The sequence below is a fragment of the Bacillus rossius genome, chromosome 1 (assembly GCF_032445375.1).
Source record: "Bacillus rossius redtenbacheri isolate Brsri chromosome 1, Brsri_v3, whole genome shotgun sequence".
Taxonomy (NCBI): Eukaryota; Metazoa; Arthropoda; class Insecta; order Phasmatodea; family Bacillidae; genus Bacillus; species Bacillus rossius.
In genome coordinates, this window is record NC_086330.1 from 96,630,699 (window position 1) to 96,649,453 (window position 18,755).

At 35.6% G+C, this 18,755-nt stretch overlaps 2 protein-coding genes across 2 annotated transcripts in view; one reads left to right on the top strand and one right to left on the bottom strand.

Moving 5' to 3' along the window:
• LOC134540490 (E3 ubiquitin-protein ligase CCNB1IP1-like) overlaps window positions 1-18,755 on the bottom strand; it is a 44,884-nt gene that overhangs the window by 10,288 nt on the left and 15,841 nt on the right. The window lies entirely within an intron of this gene.
• Window positions 265-18,206, top strand: LOC134540475 (RAB6-interacting golgin). Its single transcript, XM_063383256.1, has 6 exons — window positions 265-413; window positions 889-1,079; window positions 1,302-1,585; window positions 1,850-1,990; window positions 2,528-2,738; window positions 7,200-18,206. Exons 1-6 carry the CDS (start codon window positions 350-352, stop codon window positions 7,299-7,301), a joined length of 993 nt encoding a protein of 330 aa, XP_063239326.1. The 5' UTR covers window positions 265-349; the 3' UTR covers window positions 7,302-18,206.

An 18,755-nucleotide genomic window follows, 5' to 3' on the forward strand; every position in this document is an offset into this window, starting at 1 on the left:
CAAAGTAAAATGAGTTATAATCGTAGGTAACACTATTGTTTTTGAAGTATACACTAATGAATTTTTAAATAAGAAAAAAAAATTAAATACGGTAGTTAAACACCTAAATATTGTTTTTAATTTTTCTTTTCATCAAATTATCATATCACACATAAAAATATTTTTTTTAATGATTTTATAAAACGAAATTAGGTTTGCAGATATATGCTCGTTGAATGTATGGAGATATTTTTCGAGAGATATGTGTATCTTAGTATGTATAGTATCTGCGACGAAACGAAATATTTGTTTTATTGACGTATGACAGTTGTATCATAACCTGAAAGTTAGTAGAATGTAAAATTTAATAATGGCAGGAAAATGGAATGGGTTTACTGAAGACGACATCAAGAAGCTTCACGATAGAGAATTGGGTAGGTATGATTACAATTACCTCTCACGGGTTAAGAACAAATAGGAAATTAATATTCATTAGTAACCAAACTTGTCTATGGGTGAAAACTAAAGATAATTGAGAACCTACGATTCATATCCAAATTATGGAAGAACAGCAAAGGTGGCAAGCTGCAATATCAACCTATTTTAATTCATTCTCACCAAAATATCAGTTGATTATGCTAAGGCTTGTGTGATGATTGTTTTATGCACAATAAAATTTCCGAGGTCCCATAATCCTGCAACTTTTCTGTGATTAATGTGCTGGCACTATATATGAGGATCTATATCTCAGTGCAAAGTGTCCACATTCAGGAATGTCAGGGACAGTATCGGTATGAACAGAGAATTCGTAATTGGTGGGAATTCAGGTAATTTACTTGAAATCCTGGATAAGTAATTTTTTTTCTGTACCCTAATTGTTTTTGTTGGTGGTTTACTGGATTCTTTCAGGCAGCACACGGAGGGAAGATCCAGTCCCAGGAGGAGAGGTACGCGTTGCCAAGCGGCAGGCTCGGCTGCTGCCAGGCCCCGGGAGGAAGAACGTCACTCGAGAAAGGATGCTGCAGGCGCCCCAGCAGGATGCTCTTGTTACCGGTAGCAAGGAAGACGTCCCAGAGAAAGCTTTCCTTTCCAGGCCAGAGGTATCTTGTTGTGCTGTACCAGTTTATTACATTGTTTGATTGAAAATTAATTTTTATATTATTCTTTTACAGTTACACTTTTAATTTGTATAGCTAGGTAATTGAAAAATATTTTTGGTTTGTAATAATAGTTGCAAAATATAAGCCTACCTTTGTTTGATTTAATTAAATAAATAGGCAATGTTTAAAAAACTTTTATGATCAATGTTTTTTTATGTCTAGAAAACAGCAGGTGAGTCAAAGAACAAAAGTGTTCATTTAGAGAATAGCGCCGGCACTGTCGACATGACTTCTGCGGTGAGCATTGTGGCTGCAACTGAAGGCAGTCCCGCCCACACAGAGGGGCCTCTACTGGTCGAGGGCGGTGGCATCGAGGGGCCTGAGCAGGAGCCTGGCGGGGGCAAGGGCCTGTCGTGCTCTCTGGACGAGTTCCGGGAGAGACAGCGGCTGATGGAAGAACAGAACAGGCAGCGGAAACAGCTCCTCTCGCAAGCTCTTGCAGACAGGTGGGTGTGCACCTTTAAGGAGATAGGATTTTGTTGGTACACACATGGAGGGAGTAAAACTTATTTTTAAAGTAATGAACACCGGTTCATAATAAGCCAGCTGAAATTGAAATTTTTCAATGAAACTCTATTTGTGTGGCCTTTCTTTTGGTTCAAAAATGTTTTTGCCAAACAATAGATTTTATCATTAATGTATTTATTTTAACTATGCCTTATTTTAAATTTTTATTATGTAAATTATTATGAGCAGTGTAAATGTTCAAGGAAGAAGCGAACGAAAGAGGAAGCTCGGCATCTACAGCAAATTCAGGACGAGCTCCAGAAACTCGACCATCTGCTCAGCAACGATGTGTCCATCTTGAGGAACCATATCGAAAATGCAAGCATTGAATTCATGGAGGCCCAGTGAGTATACAGTTACAACCGATCACATTGTCGTTCCAGCTATCCCTTAGTATCGCACTCGTACTTACTTTTTAATAAGTGTTATGTAATAAATTAAAATTTTATGATGAGAAGAAAAAAGAATTTAGCTGCGTTAAAAGGCAGGGAGGTTCTGATTTTAAAATATTTAAAGTCTTTGAGTTCACTTTAAAAAGTTTTTTTAATTTATTATGTGTTCCTGTTTTTGCAAATAACATTTATTTGTATCAATTTAATCTACAAGCTCTGGATGCACATTGTCACGTAAAGATATTGCAGTTTTAAGGTGTGAAATAAGCACAGAGGGAAACATTTAGCGTACTTAAAACTCAAAACATAAAATAATTTGGTTGGAAAAAATTGAACTTTGTTATAACGTTGTTGTGTAATGTATGTTCTTGTTTCATAAACTATAGTTGTGTATCCCTCAAACAATTTATGAAAGTAATTATTCCCCTCTCATGAAATTCCCACTTGTGTGGATTAGGAGTCGCACTAGAATGGCCGTGATGTTGGCAGGAAGCGCTACGACAAGGCAGAGAAGGAGTTCCTGGCCGCCAAGCTGGTGCTGTTCGGCAAGCTGGAGCGCAAGGAGCTGCTGACGGGCCACCTGTGCCAGATCATCGAGCAGAACGAGCTGCGCAAGGCGCGCAAGCTGTCGGAGCTCATGGACAAGCTGGAGTTGGGAGTTACTGTGCAGCAGCCGCAGCCCCCGGGGGACGCCTCCACGGTGAGTCGTGTGGCTCTTCAATGGACCACGTTCTTTTGTTTTTGACTGTCAGCAAGCAAATGTTTTGCAAATTCAGTTTGCGAGTGTTTCATGTTACTGTGTGCGTAGTGCCTGACATACTCTTTTTGCCTGAATTTTTTTTTTTGTCAGTGGTGGAGCAGAGAATTTTTTCAAGTTTCATATAGTATAATTTTTTACTTAATGTGAACTATGAGGAAAGTTATTAATATTACTGTATTTTTGAAGTCTTAAAGTTTCAAGGTTTCTTTAAAAACTTCTTAAAATTACATGATTGCACAATGAGAGCTTTATATTGCATTCAGTGGTTCAGCTTATTCCATAATCTGGCACCAAAAAAATTGTTTGGTTTCAGATTTTGTCAGGTGGACTATCTGGCTGTTGATCTTAGCTACCAGCTTGAATTACTGTGCTGGCATCATTTTTAATTCGCTCAGAGTTTATTTTGATTGTCAGCTTTCATTGTAGTGAGGAGAAATATTCACAAACCTATAAATTAGCATTTAATTATTTTTCTTTATTCATGTTAAAGTTCATAGAGTAATGCCAGGTTAAATTACTGATGTGTAATAGTCTCGAAACCACTTTTTTTTCTCTCTATGGAAACTGTATTTTACATTGCTTGTTATATTGAAATTTATTGGACCTTTATCATGTTTTCTTGTTAAATTTAACCTTTACAGTAAAACTTGTTTAAGAAGTTCCCGTTTAATAAGTTTTCCCGCTTATTAAGTTTACAAAATTATTCCCTTGATCACTTCTATATATCCCTATGTTAATTTTTCCCATTCAAAAGGTTTGCATTTATAGATGCTTCCCGCATAAAACGTTCAGCATTTCAAGAAAAAAAAAATTGTAATACCGTTTATCTTTAAACTTTTGAAATATATTTATCATTGATTTTCAAAAATTTTGTTATTTCCAAACAACTGCAAAATAATTTGAACTGCAAAAACCTGCGAAACCATTGCCGTAGGCTACACGCTGTTATTATTGTATTTTTTTGACCAACCATCTGCTTGCATTTGTATACACTGAGAAGCTGTTCCATCTTTCCACTATCTCTCTTATCTGAACATTTGACGAATGATAAACGCTTCAGTTAGTTTAGTTTACTCATATAATTGTATAGTATTTCCAGTATACCATGATAATAATAGGTAAGTGTAATTTTTGATTTAATACAGTGTGTCATTTGAGTAAAACTTTATTTTATGTAGCAGAAGTTCCCTTTTAAGAAGTTATCCCTGTTAAGAAGTATTTAGCACCCAGTCCCTTGAAAAACGTCTTAACAGAGTTTTACTGTATTTCTTTTACTGAAAAACAAACTGTGAGCTGGAAACAACCAAAAGGTACATTTTTGGTAGGAAAATAGCAATTTGCTGATCGTAACTAGTTCTGACAGTTGCACTCTCCATCAAATTCCCATTGTATTCTGGCCGGATAAGGTATGGTCCATTGTATTTATAACTTGTCATTTAGTTTGAGGGTAAATGGTGTGTTAGATGATAGCACATACCTAGCATTCTCTTTCGAATACTAGTCAGTTTAACTTTGAAGATTTTTCTTTTATTTAACTCCTTATATAAATTGTTAATAGACATATTAAACCTTATTTTAACGTTAACTCCTTAACTGTTTCTCTTTTTTTTTTTTTTTTTTTTTTTCATTTGCTATACTGACTAGTTGTGCAAAGGTAACTGGTAATATTGAGCACTATTACATTTAACTGGTTAAGTTATTTTTATATATATATTTATTTATTTATTTAGTTAATTTGTAAACATGAAGCCTACTATGTGAATTATATAATACAAAATACAGCAGTTACATTTTTCCATGATTAACATATGACATTTAATTGTGAAAGAACCAAAATATTGCACCAAGAAGTAATACCCAGCATTAAATATTTATTCCCTTTTTATAGGCATTAAAATCGTGACTCTTGTGAAACTAGTGATAATAGTGTTGGCATTACCAACCCACAGACTGAGGCACACTACCAACAGGAGCACACATTTGGGTTAAGCTACAAAACAAATCTTTTATTAACAATACTTTCGCTTGTAAACAATCCTCCAAGGTAGAAATGCAAACAGTGAAATTAAATAGCAGAGCAACAAATTAGCAGAGTTCTTGAGAGAAAAACAAATCTAGGAGTTAATGAGGAAACAAAAAATATCCAACCATGGAAATTTGAATAAATATTGGTATAACTTTATTTATTCAAAAAAGTACAAATAAACCTCATATAATGGTAGCTGTAGGTACATTATTTATATATTTATTTATTTATATAAACCATGGTTTAAATCAAGTGTATTAATTAAAATTAACAATTTTTTTATATGTAGTTTTAATAGAGATATTAATAAACAACAATAGTTTGCTCATTAATGTTTCTTGTGATACAGGAACAAATAATTATATACTAATAAAAATCTTATCATTTAAATCATCTGAATAAGTTGTACATTATACCAAGCTAAATAATCCTCAAATTAAATTACGTAATTAGTAAATAGTAGACAAAAGTGTAAAAAAAAAAAAATTGTAGGAGATCCCTGTCTGTGGGAAACACCGTTTTTATGAGAATCCTGCTCCTGTGGGAAATACCCTTTCTGTGGTTAAGTTCTAGTCAGATGTCAGATTTTCTGGACTTCAGTTCTTTGATGTTATAACTTTTCTGGTTTAATATTATTACCAGAGTAGCCTGCTACCCCATGCCGGGGCGAGCAGCCCACGTCCGTCCATACCAGGACAGCCAGTTACAATCATTCTGTTTGAACCCAGCTGATATTGACTTCACCATGGCTAGTCGCGTAGACACTGTAGAGACGCAAAACTAAAATTAAACACTTGATTAGGTGTTGAGTAGATTATTGCAGGGTTCATACTAATTACTTCGTAAGAAAACATTTAGATTTATTATGACACATAAAAAAAAGGGATAAATAATAATACACATAATACTGACAAGTGGCATTTTAGACATAAAAATTACAATCACTACGTGATTAAGTCTAAGTCCGTACTTGATGGACGGAGGGAGGGGGGGGGGGAGTCTACACCAAAGCTTGCACACCGTCCCAAACCAACTTCTTCTTCCACCAATAACAAATTAAAGTTTTACTTACAATAATTCTCTCTGTGTAGTAGAAATTTACCAAAACTGTAGCACACGCGGCACCTCCGGGTACCCAGGTTGTAGACTCGGCATAGGTGACACATGTAGCACAGTCAAATGGCAGCGGTCTTCGCACTTCGGGGCGAGTTCCATTAACACTTGCGACTCACGAGAAGTTTAAGATCGCTTGCGGTAAATACGTTGCCGTTCCTTCCAAATTATAAAAAAAAAAAAAAAAAAAAACAGCTGATGCAGGCCGCGGCAATGATGGCACTGCGTAGCACTCTCCAGAGTTAACAGTTAACAACGACGGTGTGGGTCGCGTCCCTACTCTAGTGCATGGAGCTACACCGACACCCCATATTCATGGCTCTCCGCTCCAGTTCAGGAACTATCAGCTGTTCCGTCGTCGGTCAACGCCCGCAAGCCACTGTCTCCCCCATAGTCCAAACAGTCTCTCTCCTGCATATGTCACACACCTGTGACGTCATCCACCTCCCTCTGCTAATTCCCCTCTTTCATACGTGGACAAGTCCATTCAACAGAGGTAAATGGCAGCACGGAAAAACTAAAGTCTTTGATTAATTTTAATTGAGACTTTTGAAGACGTAAATAAAAATAAATATGAAAGCATTAACTAAAAAAATTACATTAACATTAAAATTAAACATAATTAAACATTAAACATAATAACATGAGACACCAGAAGTGTCTCACCAGAGAGCGGGATGTAGTATGGCTTTCATTTGAACACGCTAATAACCAAAATAACTAATGTAATAAAAAAAGTGGTTTAAACCAAAAAAACCTTGTTCGGACAAAAAAACAGGTTGCTTGGTTTTTATTTTAAAAAACTGGTTTCTTTTTAACCCTGCTTACTTGGTATTAAAACATAATTTCTAGAGACCTTCCCGGCCCATGGCTTAGGGGCAGAAAATCTGAATCTGAGCATTTGCTGCACGCAGGCATGAATGCATATGCACAAACACACGAGCATGCACACACACACACACATGCACGTACATCTCGTTGCCACGCGAGACAGTTCAGTTCTCCCACTCCTCAGTCTGCCTGGCGAAATTACCTTGTGTAAATTTTCAATATAAATCAAGTTACAAAAAAAAATTATTCAAAAACTAACAAGTAACCAGGGTACTGGTTACTATAGCAGAACCTTTTGTTTGGGTTATTGTGCTAAGACAATGATGAATGTTGAAAATGTGACTTGTATAATGGCATAATGGCTGTTGCTGTGCTGCGTTAAAGCATGGGAATAATCATCACAGGCTATGTATACTAAGTAATTCTGTCAGGTGCCGGCACAGCTGCGACCAGGAGGCTGCAGTGAGGAGCAGACAGCAGTAAGTCAGAAGGCGGAAGACAACACGCAGGAAGAGGAACAGATTTTGCCATGACATCCTGCCAGTCGATTGTCGCGCGGCTGATACAGTCGTCTGTCTCTGCGTACTAAGCAGCCACCATTTTTTAATTTTGTGCAAGATCTGCTGTGGTTTGTTACCACCATATTTACTCGCATATAGGTCGCGGAAATTTTACCAGATTTGATGGGGGGGGAAAATGAAGTGCGACCTATATGTGAAGAAAAAAATTTTAAAATTTTTGAGGAATTTTTTTTGCAATACAGTAGAATCCCGCCGATGCAACCTCCCTCTGATGCGTCCATTCCGTTTATACGACAGTTTTTTGAGAAAACGTGAAAAATTTGAGCAGAGAAAGTAAAAAATTGAGTAAAATTGGCTGAAAAACAAGTCTGTTACACTTTGTTGGGCGCTATGGGTTCATGTTTATCTTGGCGAGAGCTGGGGGCAGTGTCTAGCCGAGCTCGGCGCGTCCACTATCGCACGAAAAGCCGTCTCAGCTGTCATGTTATCTTACCCGCCCGCACGAAAAGCCACTGTGGTAGCCAAGAGCGTAAGAAACTCGTCCGGCCAGGCTGGCGGTAGCGGCGGCTTGACGTCATACGTGACGTGACGCTTACCTCTCCCATCCCCTGCTAATTATTCAAGGCTCATCCCTCCCAGAGCCACAAACCATGTAAAAACATCCCCCCCCCTCCCGTTTCCAACTAACATTTCAACACATTCCCTCCCTTATTTCAACCTTCTGCGTGAGAAACTGTCAGCATCCTCCTCCCCTCCCACACCGCGTGCGGCAAAAGCCAGGTTGTATAGTCCATTCTCGGTCAAATAAATATTTTTATTGGCTTATATGACTGTCCTTCGCCGTTAATAAATACTTTATACGTTTATGTTATTATGATACAGTTTGTTTATTAGTCACACAGCAGTTTCTGCTGAAAAATCACTAATACCTTGAATTTTATTGAATAGAAAAATTTAGCAGGGCCGTAATTATATTTATTTTACTGCATAGTTACTTTTCCATCTGCATTCGAACGTGTTTTATTTTCTCTTTTTTTTTACGCTGTGAAGGGTCGTGGAAAAGATAATTGCTTGAGCTGTCAAAATAAACATCGCTGACGCCAAGGGCAGGAGCGCATCCTGTCAGTCTATCGCTGTGATTATCTACTCTAAAAACGTGTCACAGCATTTCAGGATAGCATTGTTCTTATATCTTTCGTTTAGAGCCGAATGTTTTTTACCTGATCCACACAAGTTCCTTTGCCACGTTTTGAACGAAAATAACAACCAGCCGGTTAGCATAGCCGAACTCGCATGACGCGAATTCACTTAGCGCCAAAAAAATTGTAAACGAAGGGCGATGTTGCACCTGGATGGCAAACAAGTAGAAAAAGGGAAGGGGAGAAGCAATGGTTTCCCCAGCCACTATCTTATCTGTGTCGGGAACTTCCTCACGCGTCAGACTAATCGCACGTTTAAAACAAAAACCGCTGTAGATATAAAAAATCATAACAGGCCTTTTTTATTCAAAATTAAATTTACTACAACTTTTATTCTGTCCTTTTTTGCAATACAAAGCACTGTTTTCGATTTATAGTCTACAATTAAGACTTTTTAAGAAGTCAGGAATCTAACTTGACTTCAATTTTCTATATTCTGTTATTACGAGTACTTGTTGTTACAACAATTTATCACGCCATTATCAGCTCTCGTAGTAGCGGAGTTTTACAATACCCGTTAACTCTTTCGTGCACGGCGCGCCGGCCGTTCGCGTCATTAAATTACCGGTGCGACCTATATGGGGGGAATCTTAAATACCAAATTAAAGACATCAAATTATGGGTGCGACCTGTATGCGATGGCGACCTATATGCGAGTAAATACGGCATTACAGTTGGAGTTCTCTCATTGGTAGAGACAAGATTTTATGGTTTTATTTTTTGTCATATTTCATTTTTAAAACAGAGCATTTCTGTGTTATTGTTTTTATTTTTATAAAAGCAGTTTTGTAATATAATACTTACTCCACCAAAAATAGGGGAAAAATTTATATGCAGCATTTTTGTGGTAAGGTAATTTTTAATAAATTTGTCTAAAATGATACATTCAGAACAATTAAAATAAATTAGCTTGTATTTATGGTTTAAAATTGATTCAATAAGAAATGCACAATAAAAAATTAAAATTATATTTCTGATCCATGCACTTTGATTAAATTTTTTGTACCGATATAATGACATTCCCTGAATTTCAAACATTAAAAGATTCCTTTTTTTTTCATGATATGAATTAAGTTTTGGTTAAATGCTACCTACTTAAGTCCATGATATAACTTGCTCAATACACCTATCTCTCACTTAGCACGTCTTCAGATTGCACGGATTCATTCAGCGCGATGAGAATTTTACTGCCTCAGTCTTGAATAGCACATCTTTAAATTTCACTTAACACTAAACTCAGCAGGCAAAAAAAAAAGTCTGTTTCAATATCTGTAAACAACAGGTGTGCCGTGGGATACAGTTAGCCAACAAGGGGGGAAGAGATGTGCGCGCAGATCTGTCTATGCTATTGGCTGTTGTACAAACTTTAGCTATGGCAAGTTAAATTGCGGCTATGGAGTGTAAAGGACCAAATGTTTTTACATCCGCACGTATGCCGCAGTGCTGTACCGTGTTGTTGTCGCCTGGCCACAAACCGGGCTGTGAACTCAGTATAGCCAGTGGCACGGAATTAAATTAACGGCACACAGATTGTCATGAAGACCACGCTTATGTTGGTCGCACTTTAGTTTTAAGCAATTCAACTGTGCGCACAATCGTACGAAATATGGACTCTTACCAAAAGTTTATATAAGTCTGATGCTGTTGGTTGTACTAGCGGGAATATATTTTACATTAGATACCGGAACAGAAATGGACAGATGATTCACATGGAAAAGGTTGTTAAATGAATGTTGCAATGAAAAAAAAAATCATTGGCCTGACGGTATTGGTGTGAACCAGGTGGTGATACGTGAATAAGCACTTTAATTTTTCAAAAATTAAAATAAAATTATCCGGACAGTAATATCGGTTTACTGACAGTAAAGGATGGTTTTTGAAGGTACGCGACGTGAGTTGGTCGTCACGCCCGGGCGGGCAAGTCAGCCAGCCGACTGACGAGTACATAACCATGTATCTACCATTACACAGTGTCATATTTGTCATACAAAGTGTGATGGGAGGCATATAAATATAAATGGTGTGACATATTTATAGTTGAGTGTTATTCAACGCATTTATGTTACGTAAAGTATATTTTCCTACCCAATTTTGGAACACGTTAAATAAATTAGCCTTGCTATGTATGGAAACTAATGCTTCAGAATACGCTATTTCGAATAACACGAGCATTTTGAGGAACAAATTAGTCGTGCTAAGTGAGGGATAGGTGTAATAGAAACCGAAATAACGAGGTTTGTATTAACCAAACTATTTTTAAATTTGCACACAATATTTATATAATTTTTTTATCAACTTTAAAAGTGTTTAAATTTGCACAAAATTTTACACTGCATCTAATTTTTTTTTTTGGGGGGGGGGGGGGGGGGAAATTGTAAAATACAATTTTATGATGACTACACCCGTGGCTCCAAAAATAACTATTTTCTCCTGTATCATACTTAAAAAGATTTAAGACAAGAATAAAGCAAAGGTATAGATTATTACCTACAAAAAGACATACTACCATTAAATTTTGAAGAATAAAATTTCCAAGCTTTTTCCCCCAACCTAATTCTAAAAGAAATGGCATCAGTACCTATTATTTTAGTTGAAACATATCTTCATTACATTATTCAGGGATATTTGTATTAACCATCCTGTACTAGATGTAATATTCTACCCTTGGAACAAAATCATCTTTGTATTTCATAATAACCATACTTTTGTATTAAACATATTACTTAGCACAATAACTCCTATTTATGATTTTTAGGGACTGTACAAACAATTTGTTTTAGTGAGAGTTTTTTATTAACAGGATTCTTATTAATGAGGGTTCACGATATATGGTGTATTAACTTTTACTTCTGTGTTATGCAGTGTTTTTGAGTTGCTTTTTGGTGTTACTTTGGTTTTAGTCACAATTCGCCATATATACTTTTTTCTACTCATCCCACATTTTCATTTGGGGTCATTCTGTAATCCGGCACTAATGGATCTGCTTACGTTCATAATTCAAGGGATTCGGGTATTTGTTGACCTTGACCGCCAGGTAGTGCTATGGCTCTACCCACCTTGTTAGCTCACTCAGTGGTTATTTTGCTTGGCATGGATCAGGTTTTTGCAACTTGTTTTAAACTTGATTGTACTGTATTAATTTTTTGTTGGTATTCCTGTTAAAACAATATGTGTATTTTTCTATTATTATATTCATTTTATAAATCTATAGTCGATAGTTTTTTTTATTTGTACGTGTTTTCCTGCTTTTTGATCAATGTCTTTACTAGTATTCTTAGTTTGTTCTTTGTTTGTTCATTATACTTTAATTGTCGTTTGCTGCGAATGGGACCGTACAGGGAGGCCGCTCTTACGTTCCAGCCCAGCCAAGCCGTAGGGACAGAGTTGCCGGTCTTTTCCGTCATGAGCGATGATTTTTCGATCATTTTAGTATGTTTCTTTGTTTTTATCTTTTTGTTTATTATTGGATAGTTTTTCTATCATCATGTTATACAATTGGTTTATTTTGTGTTTATTTTTGTATTCTTATGTTTGTTGTTTATGTTTGTATTTGTCTTGCTCCGTTTTGGTCATTGCAAGTGTGTGGCTCTCTCTCCCTACATGTGCCTACATGTTGTGGATCCCACCTCAGGTAGAGCTTGTCCGCTCTTGGTACCGTTAGGAGGGGGCGTTGTGTCCGCGTACTTGCAGCTACCAGTAATCCAATAGAATCGCTGATCTGGCAGAGTTGTGGTTCCGAGAGTGCCAGATGAAAGAATTTTCACTGTAACTAATTTCTCGTGTTGTCTTTGAAAACGTTTACAGTATTAAGACAGTTCTAGAATAGGAGAGTAATTCTAGATGTTATCCTTCTAAATTAAAGGTAGTTAAGTAATAGTTTTTAATTGATAATAAATTGGTGCTGTTAGTTAATTGTTACTATGTTTTCTTGGCATGTCAGAACATTATTTTTAGCCACAATTAAGGTGCTAGACTTCGTGAGGCATATGGTAAGTGAAGTGCTGTGGTCGATGCAGGTTGATTTTATGTAGTAATCACCACATAGCCTGTGCAAGGTCTGTTAAAAAATGATAGGACCTGTATTATTTTCTGTGGAACTGAAGGGAAACTTTGTAGGTGTCCTTGAGTGAAGAGTTGGAGAATGCTGTCATGTAAGTGCTTAAATTTTTTTTTTTTCAGTTTACAGAAACATATTTGTTGACAGATTGTAAGTAAGGGAGTGTGTGATAAGACCTCCTCTAATTTTATTATGCTAAATGACATAACAATTCACACATTCATATTTCATCCAATTTTCCCATCAAGCTTAAAATTACAAACAATCGTATATACCAACAGCACAGTGCATTTTAAAGAATGGTTAATCTGGTTAGAAAAATTTCTCGAAGTCTATAATGTTACCTCATGCTCCAAGTCCGTTCCTTCGGGTCTTTTTGGCCCTACATTCATGTAATTTTCTGACATTGAAAATCAGATTGGAATTGTACTTGCAGCATTCATTCTCTTACAAGCTGACTGCCGATTATTTGCATGCAGTAAGGACCCCTCCACCTTCCAAGGTAATGTTTTCTCGGACCTACTAACTAAACTCTGAAAGAGTGGAGAATTTTTCTCATGTATTGTTCAAGGCCTGTTTTTTTTTGTTCTGATAGTTTCTCAGATTGATATTTGTTGTGACAAGTATACTGAATGTCTCTCTAAACTTTCTTACATTGTCATAGTGCTGTATTAATTACTGTTTGTAACACTTACAGTAAACTATGAAAAGTGCTCAAAGCTAGGCCTTATTGAACCACAAACTGCTAAACAAAATCTGTACATAAAGTAGTAGTTAAATATTTAAAAGATCTAAAATAGCAGGAATCAAACCATCGTATAAATGTTCCAAAGCACAGGCAATTAAAAACTGGTGGTAATGAAGACTTCATGAATTATAACGAGAGCACAGAGATCTCCAAAATAAGCTGTTTTTCTACCTTTTGCAATAATGATTAACTTTAATTAAGTTTAAGATCTGAGAACAATATGTAAAAGTTTTTATCGTACTCCTCAATGTACCTATCTTGTTTATGCATTGTGAATTTGGTGCTAGTATGTTTTACTTAAAAAAAATTGTTTGTTTGGATACACAATTTTTTTCACATTTTAAAAATGGTGTCTTTCGTGTGCATTATTTGTACACTACTAAAACAGCTATGTTTTAAGAAGCATACATTAAAATTTCTGCTATTGATTTTTAATCAAATTCCATAACATATAATTTTTATGTAAAGTGATACAATCTTTTGTTTAATAATAGTACATAGTGTAAGTTGGTTTCTAATATTTCTTATTTATTTTTGGAAGTTATAGTATTAACTTATTTTGTTGGGTTTGTTTATGTAAAATTTAAATTTACAAACCTTTTTTAAAAAAATATAAAATTTTTTTTTAGGTTTTTTTGTGTAAAATAAGACTAAATTTCTGATAGAAATCCAGGGTACTATGAGTATTAACGTTGAGATTATAATTTTAGCCTGCCTGGCTATTACTGTTAACTTGAATGTGAATGTTTGACAATAATATTTAATATGACTGTAAATGTTTAACCTGTGATCATCATCATTAATCAAATAGTTATGTGATATTGGACACATTTGTTGTCATCTATTTTGAATATGTATTTTCTCGCTTACATTGAGTACTTGTATCATTCACTTGCTGAATTGATTTAATCACATGAAAGTCATATTTGGTTCCCATTTATTAAAAAATTTGAAAATAGGTAATTAGTATTTGTATTGTAGTTCAGAAATTCGGGGAAAAAAAAAAAAAAAATTATAGTTATTTGTTGCTGTTTGTGTGTGTGACATTGAAAGTTAAGTGTTATGATACATACGGGTAACTCCTGCTTATCCATGCTTATTATCTAGGGAGACAATTCCCCAGACTATTCAAAATCATTACTTATTGTTGTCAGTTTTATTTTACTGTCTTAATGATTTGCTATTGGATGTGTTTTATACTTCAAATAAAAGCAAAGCATGTTGTTTTCTGGTATAAACTCGTACTGTAATTTGTGGTGTAAAGAACTGCTTTATGTTATACAGGATGAGTCCGAATTCGACCAGCAAACATCAGCTGCAAGTTCATCAGAAAGAATAAGTTTAAAAAAAAAAACACAACTATGTTCTAAAGGGTTTTCCAAGGCTGGTACCGCCTTGGAATTTAGAGCAGAACATTTTTTTTATTGGAAATAATAGAACAAGTATGCATTAAAAGTGGAACTATGCATCAAGATAAAGCCTAATTGAACAAATTTCGACAATCACTGCAAAAATTGTCAGTGTTCTATCTTCGATTATTTGCTATAAAAACATTGTTCAGCTCCCACTTCAAAGGCATGTAACAACCTTGGGAAGCACCCTTTTTTGTGATGAACCTGAAGATGAAGTGTGTCAGTTGAATTCTGACTTCTTTTGTGTACTGTTTATTTGAATACTTGGGAGATTGACTTTAAGTATGCCATCATCTAACACGACACAATCACATTGCAGGGTGTCTACCAAATCCCAAAAGCAAAAATCAGTGACTTTTTTGGAACTTTTTGGGACCTTTTAAAAAAATTTTATGACCGAAAATATAAATATATATTATGCATTAGACTCTTTTGAAATAGAGTACACAAAAAAAAATTTCAAGGTTATGCACTATCATCTAACCTAAATATTCTATATTAGGCTATTTACCGACACTAAAAACAGTTTATACACTTTTCTTGAGTTTTTTCAATTCATTCTCTATTTGTAATAATCTCCTTTTTTCTCTTCAAGCAATTTTTTCTTTTTCATTTTGAGTAATTTGATTTCATGTGCAGCTCTTTTTCTTGCATTTAACACCTCATCCTGTTCGTTATGTTTCCTTCTTAGGTCTTCCTTCCGTCTTGCTGAGGCATTGCGAAATTCCAAAATCATTTTTTTTGTAATCTGATGTGCAAGAGAAGAAATGCCATCTGAAAAACCAAATGAATCAATATTCAAAATAGTTAAGTAAAACATATTAGGTAATTGTACTGCAATATAACACAATCTGAATTGTAAGTACTCCCACCCTAGTCCAAAACAAATTAGTCCAAATTTAAAATACTCACCTGGAAGTGAAAAGATATGATCATGAACCAGTCTTTGTGCTACAAGAGATTTCTCTTGAAGATTTTCAACCAAAAAATCTTTGTTAAAAGAGAAACTTCTCTCTACCGCTGCATTTCCATGGAAACAAATTAAGAAGCTTTGGAAATATAGGATTAATTGAACATGTGCATCTTGCATAAATGAGTTGATGAAATTAAAAATGAACTTGTCAAGGCTTTCCTTTTTCCAGTTGAAACATTTTGCAGCTTTCAAAACCTCGGGATGTTCACAAAACCTGGTGAACTCTCTAAGAATAATCTCTCCATCAGCAGGTGCCAACTGATTGTGTGAGATGAGTTCCTGAATGGCAACCTTAGCTCTAAGAGCTCTAACCGAGTCTCTAACCATTACTGAAGGAGACAAACAAGTTGAGCCCAATACAATCCTCTTTCTCAGAGGTCTCTTTTCATCAAGTTTGGCATACAATGAGAACAGAAATTTCCTGCAGTCAGTCTTAAATTTCAGGGAGTCAAGCTCTTTTGCCTTTTTGAGACTGAAGGTAGCACCAAAACCTATCTCTATGGAATCAGTATTTCGTAAGATATTCTCATTCTTGATATCCATATTCTTCAACTGAGAAGCGTTTGAAATTTTATCCATCACACTTTGCTTGAAAACCCTTCTCCCTATGTTTTTCATCAAAAGAAATAACTCTTGGTGAATGAAAGGAAGAAGAGGATAATTTCTCTGGAAATTTGTCAGAAATTCTTCAAGCTCTTCCGCAATCATAGCTGAAAAATACAGTTTAGCTTCCAAAACTGAATCTTCAAACAAAATTTTTTTCACAATGCCAAGGTTCTGGGTGTTGGGAGGGTTTTTTCCCATCTCTTTGTCTGTTAAAATGGAATCATTTCCAGGCATCTCTTGATTACAGATGAGTTTTCAGTCTACCGCACAGCACAAAACGTTTTTGGAAATACTCTGGAACCAGTAATCTGAGAATAAACAGCACGCCGAGATGGATAATTCTTAAAAAGTTGATACAATGCTCTAAGAAACTGATTAAGTTGCCAACCAACCTTTGTATGTGCTGTTTTGTAGGCACCATTAACTATGTGCAATGAACAAGTACCAATATTCAAAGGTTCCTTTTCAGTGTCAAGCGTACTCTTCATGTAACTTTTGAGATCAGAAATCAACTTCAGATTTACATTCGGTCCATCAGTAGATAGTTGAATTAAACAGTCCAGGGAAAGTTTGGCTTCACCAACACACACTAGCACTTTTTACAGCAAATCTACAGCTGTACAGCGCTCAAGAAAAGCAGATGTTAGGTATCGAGTACATGATATACTGTTTTCTGAATCCCAATATTTAACAACAATGTCCATTTGCTGTTTTTGGCAAATATCATTCAGACTTTCATCAATAGATAGTGCAAAAAAAAGGGTTTTTCTGTACACTATCAGACAATAATGAAGCAAAATAAGGCCCAAGGCCATACGTGACACTATATGCTACTTTGTCTTTTTGTAATTTCATTTTTGAAGCTATAGTACTATCAGGAAACATAAGTGGAAAAAGTTCCACTGCAGCTGCTCCCGAGCGGGTTGAAGCATGCGTACAGACGCAATGAACAGCCCACACTATCTCTGCTTTTGTTGAACTATCACTTACAAGAAAAGTGGAGAGCTTTTGTTCTTGATATCTCTCTCCTGGGACAGTACTACAAGATGTAAGCTGTGAACTGGTGCTAGGTGCTGGCTGAGATGAATCATAACTTGGCATGCTGGGCCCGGGCTCTGATGAACTAGTGGTGGGCCTAACCAGGGTCGCAGGTACCTTTGTACAAAAAGAGAGCATTTGCTGCCTGCCCGACTTGTGAACATTAAGAAACTCACAATGTTTTTTTTCCTTTTTCGTGGCATTTAATTGCGTTAACTCCAGAGTGAGATACATCAGCATATTTTTTGCATAGAGTACAAAAAGCCGAAAACGTATCCTTACCAGCGCTTAGCCACAATTTCCATTCCTCTTCATCCAACCAAGTGTTTTGAAAATGACACCTTCCTGGCATTTTTAACACTGATAAAACATTACAAAATACCTGATATAGGTGTGCTGAATACGTCTAACACAGCTTTTTTAACTATTAAAACTTCACATGCAAACACGCAATACTAATAAAAAACAATATAAAAACGTTGAAAACACAGTTTTTGTAAACACACGTCCAGAAAATACTTCTAAATATTACAGAAACACTTGATACTTTTTACCGGTTTTCTTTTACGCAGAAAACTTCAATTAACCAATACATTACATTGTATATCCTTTTACTGCAAGCATAAAAAAGTTACAGATTAACTGCATAGCCATCACGTATAACACACGCTCGTGGCGCCATATTGTCAACAAAACGATACACTACCCATCATGCCGCGTAAAGCAAGACACTTGCATGCTGAAACATAACTTATGTGTACTTTCTTTGATTACGGTATTTGTTTACATAAGATGGTTAGTTTTCGCTGAAAAGTTGAAAAAAGAATGAAAATTTTAATATAAAATTAAGCTTTAACGTATGATAAAAGAAAAAAAATACAAAACAAGCACCCTTAGTTGGAGACTGAAAATTATTATTTCTATTACGAAAAAAAAAAGTGACCCATATGGCCACTTTCGTGACTTATCCGTGACATCCGTGACTATGTGTTCAATTCCGTGACTTCCGTGACCGGTAGACACCCTGCATTGTTTAAAATTGTGATCTTTTTGTAATCACAATCTTCAATCCGTATTGAGGTTCTTTTACAAGCAGTTCCAGTGCAAATTCTTTCTAAAATAATAAGCAAGTAAAATAAATACCCTCTTTTATCACATAATCGTCACACTCGCGTAATCGTCGCACCCATATTTTTGGGTGTCAATATTTGGATAAAAAAAAAAACTTTAGCGTAAATGTTGCATGATGTTTTTGGTTCCGCTATTAGATTCCGAGCGCTTTGTGAGGTTTTTTTCCGTATAAAACGATGTATTTAAAAATATAAATCTAATATTTATTTGGACATTACCTCTTATTTAATTAACGGAAATACGTAGTTGTCTGATGTGTAAATTTTCTTTTAAAAACGTTTTTAAACATTATAACGTTCATC